The sequence below is a fragment of the Fragaria vesca genome, linkage group LG7, assembly GCF_000184155.1.
Source record: "Fragaria vesca subsp. vesca linkage group LG7, FraVesHawaii_1.0, whole genome shotgun sequence".
In the NCBI taxonomy this organism is placed as follows: Eukaryota; Viridiplantae; Streptophyta; class Magnoliopsida; order Rosales; family Rosaceae; genus Fragaria; species Fragaria vesca.
The window spans coordinates 187,264-194,478 of NC_020497.1; the positions used below are offsets into that span (position 1 = coordinate 187,264).

Below are 7,215 nucleotides of genomic sequence, written 5' to 3' on the forward strand. Positions count from 1 at the left end.
TGTGATGATTTCCAGATATGTTGTTTTAACATGTAACTCCATATGGTGCAAATTCTTTCAATGTAATTGTTATAATCAGAACATTCAGAACCATTGATATGATATAGACTATACTATATAGCATAGAACACACAAAAAAAAGAAGACGAAGTTAAATTGGTGTAGGCAACTAGACAGTTGTGTTTAAGTTCAATGACCTGTCAGTTGTGTTTGGAAAAAAGAAAGGGAAATTTAAAAATTTACAAAATGTAAGATGTGTTAACTGCAAATAAAAGTTGCTTCTTTTTTCTTTTTTCGTAATGAGAAAAAACTGTGTCGTGCCAAGCATTCTATAATTAGTTTAGTGAAATGAATATATTTTAGGTATCATTCAGAGAAGGTTTCCTTGTTTTTCTCCTCCCACCAACAATGTCTTGGAAGAGATTCACACATGATTTCTACGGCCAAGGACATCTAGTCCCCCACAAAACCAATTGGTTAGTCCCCTCATTCATGAATTTATGAATTCCCTTTATGATTTGAGTTTGATATATGTTGGCACTGGGTATTGCAGAACTAACATCCTCAACTGAGATTTTGAACACGATACATCAAAATGATGCAGGTAATTCAAATCTCTATACAAAAACATCCAATGTATTGGGTTTTGTATTTGTTAATCCCACAACCATAGTTCTGTTCTTTTATTGGTGTCGAGCTAATTCTGATACCAATACATATTTACATTTTGAATCTGTGTCGGTAAACCAACCAAGCTTTGACAATTTTTTTTTTGGAGAAAATTATGGTGGTATCTGGCAAGCAGGAATCAGACCCAAATTATTGAGCACTATGTTTGTTTGCTTTTGATGTCTGATGCGCAATTGAACTTGAAAACAATAATTATTGGGTGGTATTAAATTATATATTGTTTACAGGAATTGTTAACCATTGATGACCTACCGGCGGCTAATGTGGAACTGGAACCAGAAAAGATTGACGGTGGAAAAAATGGAGGTCCTTCATTTCATTGTGATCTGTACGACACCGAATTAGTCCACAAGATAGCTCAAGGTTTCGTTCCTGGATTAGCTACGGCTTGTGTTGATAACACATCTGGTGATATCTTCAGGACCCCTGCTTCTGTGGCCGCCGAGGTGCGAAAGGAAATGGTGGAGTATATCACTCAAAGAAGCGAGAATTTTGTTGCAGAATCTGTTATTCTAGAAGGTGGCCAAGATGGACAAGTATCTGATCATCCCTATGACATCATTTCTGAATTTGTTGATGACTTTGCAAGTTCCAAGAGAAATTTGTTTAGTAGGGTATCAGGATGGTTGCTCAGTGAAAAGAGAGAAGACAATATAGATGATTTTGTTCAGGAGATGGAAATAAATGGGTTTTGGTTGGTTGATAAAAGAGAAACAATAGCACAGAGTTTGCTAAAGAATGTCGACCTTAAGAATGAGCATCACTGCAGTATGAAATTTCACACCCAAGAGGAGCTTGAAGTGCATGTCGCAAAGTGTAGCTATAGGTCTACGAGTTGCATAAACGAAGGATGTAATGCCATATTTTGTGCGAGACAGGTGGACAAGCATGATGCAGTTTGCCCCTTCAAGATAATTCCATGCGAACAAAACTGCAATGACATGATCATGAGACGTGACATGGACAGACATTGTATTACCGTCTGTCCAATGAAGCTTGTTAGTTGTCCTTTCTATGCGGTGGGTTGTCAATCCCCAGTACCACATTGTAAGCTTGAACAGCATCGTTCAGATGATCTCCATTCTCACATGCTGTTTGTATTACAAAGTATACATAAGGAGACATCTAGGGAAGGTCTGAAAAGAAGGCTGGAGCAACTAAAAGATGTAAGTTCTTTAAACATTGGTTGCACTTTTGTTAACAGTTAACACCAGAATTTTTGGGTATTTGGTGTTTCAAAATTAAAACATAAACAGTTAAAACATTGATAAGAAAAATAGCTGTGCTTCTGCTATGGCATGATTTAGTACCAAATAAATTGACTGTCTGAGTCTATGATTTGCTTACATGCTTCCACATTGTTCTTCATCATTTATTTATTTATTTACATTTCTTTTGTCAGAAAGTCGTATGGCTCTTCTTTAAAATAGATCACAAAGTACACCCTCTAAGACTAGCTGTATTAAGACAGGCATATAATCACCAATAGCAAAAATGTGATTGAACAAAATATTTTTAATTCTTTTGTGATTTAGTATCGTGTCATTATGCCTACCCTTTTAGAACATGCATGTGGGAACTAAGGGTTTTTTTTATTTTATTTTGCAAAGTTACATGTTTGCTCTTTAAATGATTAAAGTCTTCCGTCCTCCTCTTCGCCATTGTACATGAATCAGAAAATAATACAAAGCAGATCAATATTTTATAGATCAAGCCATCCATATATTGCTTAATTGTTAGTATTAGCTATGTATTGTAATGAGGTTGTTTCTCAATCATTGTACCACCTAGTCACTGCTAATTAAGATGAGAATGCTTGACCTAATAACAGGCATCTTCATCCAATAACTTGGCACAAGCTCGAGATGTGAGATCACTAACCTCTGCAGTCAAGGATCTTGAAGCAAAACTAGGACCGATGGAAATTAGCAGGAAACAACAAGAGAATCTTGATGTAGAACATGGGCCAGAGGAGGTAGGCAGCAAAGCTCCAGAGGTTGTGGAACCAGAGCCAAAAGAAGTGAACAATGAACCTGAGGAGGACCTTGTAATAAAACCAGCGTCAAAGGAAGTTAGCCAACAATCGGAGTATCTTGAAGCAAGATCAGAGCCAAAGGAAGTCGGTACAAAATCTGCGGACGATCTTGAAGCTAAACCAGCACAAGATGAACTGAGCACCAAACCTGTGAAAGATCTTGAAGCAAAACCGGCTGCAAATGAAGTCAGTAGCTCAAAACCCCCGGAAGATGTTGAAGCAAGGTCAGTGAGAGTGAGTAGGAAGGCCCTAACCGAACAAGAAGCTAAACAAGCAGCACAGGAACTGAGCACCAAACCTGCAGAAGATCTTGAAGCAAAACAAGCCCCACAGGACATTAGTAGTTCAAAACCCCATGAAGATGTTGAAGCAAAATCAGTGGGAGTGATTGGTCACGCTACAACAGGAAATGAAGATAAACCAGCAGCGAAGGAACTGAGCACCAAACCTACAGAAGATCTTGAAGCAAAATCAGCTCCAAAGGAAGTCAGTAAATTAAACCCCCTCGAAGATGTTGAAGCAAGGTCAGTGGGAGTGACTGGTCAGGCCCCAACAGGACAGGAAGATAAACCAGCACAAGAGGAACTGAGCACCAAACCTGTGAACAATCTTGAAGCAAAACCAGCTTTGAAGGAAGTGAGTAGCTCAAAAATCCCCGAAGATGTTGAAACAAGGTCAGTGGGAGAGAGTTGTCTGGCCCCCACAGGACATGAAGCTAAACCAGCACCAAAGGAACTTAGCACCAAACCTGCAGAAAATCTTGAAGCAAAACCAGCACCAAAGGAAATCAGTAGTCCAAAACCACCTGAAGATGTCAAAGAAAAGCCGGTGCGTGTGAGCGGTGAGGGCCAAAAAGGACATTAAGCTACACAAGCACCAAAGGAACTGAGCTCTGAACCTGCTAAAGATCTAGAAGCAAAACCAGCTCCAAAGGAAGTCAGTAGTTCAAAACCCCCCGAAGATGTTGACACAAGGCTTGTGGAAGTGAGCGGTAAGGCCCCAGTAGGACATGAAGAAAAATTAAGAACAATGGAAGTGAGAAGGGCGAGGAGCTTGAAACAAAACTAGGAACAAAGGAAGTGAGTAGCAAACCACCAGAGGAACTTGAAACACAACTAGGAACAAAGGAAGTGAGCAATGAACCTCCCCAGAAACATGAAACAAATCTAGAAAGAAAAGAAGTGGGAAGTAAAACACAAGAAGGATATGAAACACAAATAGAAACAAAGGATGTCAGCAGCATACCCATGGAAGAACTGGAAGCAGAACTAGGGATAAAGGAAACTCGAAACAAATCAAGTGCCACAGAATCTGAGCTTTGAGACTCACGGTGGAGCAAGCGAAACTATAGACAAAGGATGTACATTAACCTCCTGAGAATGTTGAAACATAACTATGGGTGAAGGAAGTGAGCAGCAAAGACAAGAACAATGAATAGTATGGAAACCTCTTATCTAAGAAAACTGTGAGAGGAAGTTCAAACATAAACTAAATTCAACAAACTTCACTTACAAATTAAAGAGAGGAATCCCGGCTAGACTGACATCTGTAACTGCCATCTTGATTACTTACCAATCGGTATGATTTTTACACAGGATACTTTGAGATGAGCTTTGTTATGTGCCCTCGTGTTTATTCAAGTATTTCATTAACCTGTTTTTGTAAACAGTAGAAATGTTGTGAAAAAATTAATGCATTTTCTGAAAATATGTCTGTTGAAATCGCATTTGCCACTGGTGGTGAATGCGTGCATGCCCTGGTGGGAATATATCATAATGGAGTTCGTATGGACCTCTTACATGAGGTTCCTCGAGGCAAAGCGATAAACTTTAGGAAAAAGAATTTGTGGGAAAAAAAACTTTCTTTCTACATTGAACTACATTTTCTGGAGTCACAAGGTTTGGACTGATGAAATTGGAAGTTGGTAAGCAAGCATTCACCAAAAACAATTGTTAGTGAATGTCATGAAGTGACGGGAGAATTCATGAGCCAAAATATGTAAGAATCAATAGCTGCAACTGCCACTTCTCAAAGTATTCGTTCTAGACTCTCAATAGACTACATGCATTGTAGAACAACAGAAAAACGTTTGAAGCATCCATTATAAGCAGCAAAAGTAACTTTTTAAAACCCTATTGGTTTCTTTAATCATATATGCAACACAATTGTAAGCACAAAATCTTAAACCTGCTAAATATTCTAAAAGCATCTATACCATAATCCACATATGCAACACAATAGGAAGCATAAGATCTAAGACTTTTTGCTTTCTCCACACCGAAGGCTGTATCTTCCTCATATTGGTAACTTTTTGAAAAATACAGTCGTATCATTTCTATTACTATCATGATTCTTACTTTGGATTGATATGTGGATGATATTAAGCAATTAGTTTCACATGCCCTTGTAACTGATATTGTAGCTAACCACATAATTGTCATATTATGTAACATGAGTGTAACTGGTTTATGTATCTTTGTACCGTAACTGGCTTGTATGTTATTCGGTGCAGATTTCGACCCGTTTATACGATAACCCAAATCCAAGCGAGTCAAAACAAAACAATCAGGAAGGGAAAAGAGAGAAGAGTTTGGTAGGGCAAATCGAGCGTGATGGAAGAATTTGAGAAGAAGTTATCAATCAGAGACGACAGCGACGGCGAAGAAGAAGCTAAGAAGAAGGTGTCCACCGTCGAATTGCTTCGCGAATTCCTTGGAATTCAGCAGCGCAGAGCAGAAGCATACGCCAAGCTCAGAATGGGGTTCGCCCGCTATATGGAGTCTTCGTCTTCCTCGGCCGAGTCCGCCTATCAAAAGCTTTGCGGCGACGTCACCCAGGAATTTAGTGATTGCTCGAGACAAGTGCTCCACTTGGAATCCCTCTTCCTGGGTCCTCATTATGACCGCCTTGATTTGGCCCACCTCCTCAGAGCTGTTCAAACCCACGAGAAGCAGAAACTGAACCTGACGGCTACACTTCAGCTGTTGAAGAAGGCCGGCCGACCCTCGGAGCGGCTGGTGAGTCATGAGAATTGCAGGTTTGAGAAGCCAATGGAGCATCAGTGTGTCCATCTCCATGAAATAACCGAAGCTGCTGGAACTGAGGAAGCTGAAGCCAATGCCCAGTATGATATTGATCTCAAGGAAGCCATTCGAGGGGTGCAGGACTCTGTCACTGCTATAAATGAACATTTGGAAGAAGTCAGATATGAAATTGCTGCCCATGAAGCTGACTGATTGGAGGAGGAGGTATGCATTCCTCTCTTTACTTGTGGTTTGGTTATTACAATAGTCATATTTGGAAAATCATAACTAATTGAGGCCTTGCACAATTATTGCAGGCATTACTGATTTGTGACTCCCAGGGGTTGCTGTCAATGAACTGTGGTTTCATGTTTGCAGAACACAGGTCTAGTGCTTAAGTAGATTTCTCGTCAGAAATAGCACATGAAAACATGGTGATATTCCCCTAGAGGCTGATTGGTTACCATTTCGATTTCATGTTATAGCTTAGAAATCTATCTAGTTTTTCTGATAACAAATTTTTGCTTGCTTTTTTGCTTAGCAGACTCTTCTCCTATTTAGATATTGTGACTATTCAAGGAGTGGCAAACATAGGGTTTAAACTTAAGACTATAAAAAGGAATTGTTCACTTTCGAATCATTTTGCATATGTCGATTGCTTGTCCCATACTAATTTTGAGCAAAATTCCACATACATCATCCTAGTTGCAAAGCAATGCTTCAGTGACAGTGTCATGTACAGGATCGTGGTGAGCTGTTATTACTTGTTACCATTGTGTACAAAAACTTTTTATTTTCGTTTTTCTTCAGTCTGATCATTCTACACTAAAAATAGATACTTGGCATAAATAAATTGTGAATCTACCATATCCGTCCTGTGTTTCTTTTCATTCTTAATGGGTCTAGATGACACTCTAGTGGTAGTTTGAAGGATTGCATTCTGGTTACCAGTTCTTGTTTCTTCATGTAACTTGTCTCATTTTCGTCAAGAAACTTAAGTATTCTCAAAGTAGAATGTGTGGTTACAACTTCTGGTTTCTTCATCTGACTCTCATTTTCATCAAGAAACTCACAAGCATTCGCAAATTAGAATGTGGACTATGTTAGCATTCCCAGTAGAGGTTTGAAGATGGCATAGGATAGATTTTCATTACAGAAGACAGAGGGAGGGAAGGTTTTGATCTCCTGCTGTAGAATTTCATGCTTAAATTTGGTTCCAGTCCACCAGACAGAATCCAAATGTTGAGCGACATCATTTTTTTTTTTTTTTTTTTTTGAGAAGGGAGCAAGTGACATCATTTAACTGTAGGCAAATGATAGAAAACCCAGGTCCGGCATGTTCTAACCAAGACACTACTGTGTAACTGCAGAGATTCTGCCTTGAGATTGAGTCTCAGAATTCCTATATTTGGGGTGTTAATGTTACATGAGAATTTTCAGACTGGAATTTAGATTGCGATGAAGGTT

The 7,215-nt window shown here is 39.1% G+C and overlaps 2 protein-coding genes across 2 annotated transcripts; both read left to right on the forward strand.

Annotated features, from left to right (window-relative positions):
• The first annotated feature begins 590 nt into the window (after window positions 1-590).
• Window positions 591-3,589, forward strand: LOC101297298. The gene is made up of 3 exons (XM_004308129.1): window positions 591-604; window positions 918-1,856; window positions 2,522-3,589. The coding sequence occupies exons 1-3, from the start codon at window positions 596-598 to the stop codon at window positions 3,587-3,589; spliced, it is 2,016 nt and encodes a 671-aa protein (XP_004308177.1). The 5' UTR covers window positions 591-595.
• A 1,580-nt stretch (window positions 3,590-5,169) lies between these two features.
• LOC101315374 lies at window positions 5,170-6,413 on the forward strand. The gene is made up of 2 exons (XM_004306388.1): window positions 5,170-5,973; window positions 6,066-6,413. Exon 1 carries the CDS (start codon window positions 5,338-5,340, stop codon window positions 5,959-5,961), a length of 624 nt encoding a protein of 207 aa, XP_004306436.1. The 5' UTR covers window positions 5,170-5,337; the 3' UTR covers window positions 5,962-5,973; window positions 6,066-6,413.
• The last annotated feature ends 802 nt before the right edge of the window (window positions 6,414-7,215 follow it).

Bases quoted from the DNA above. Each gene is read 5' to 3' on its own strand.
- LOC101297298 (XM_004308129.1), top strand. The intron at 1,857-2,521 runs GTAAGTTCTTTA...ACCTAATAACAG, and splicing joins GGCTGGAGCAACTAAAAGAT to GCATCTTCATCCAATAACTT.
- LOC101315374 (XM_004306388.1), top strand. From the start codon at position 5,338: ATGGAAGAATTTGAGAAGAAGTTATCAATCAGAGACGACAGCGACGGC.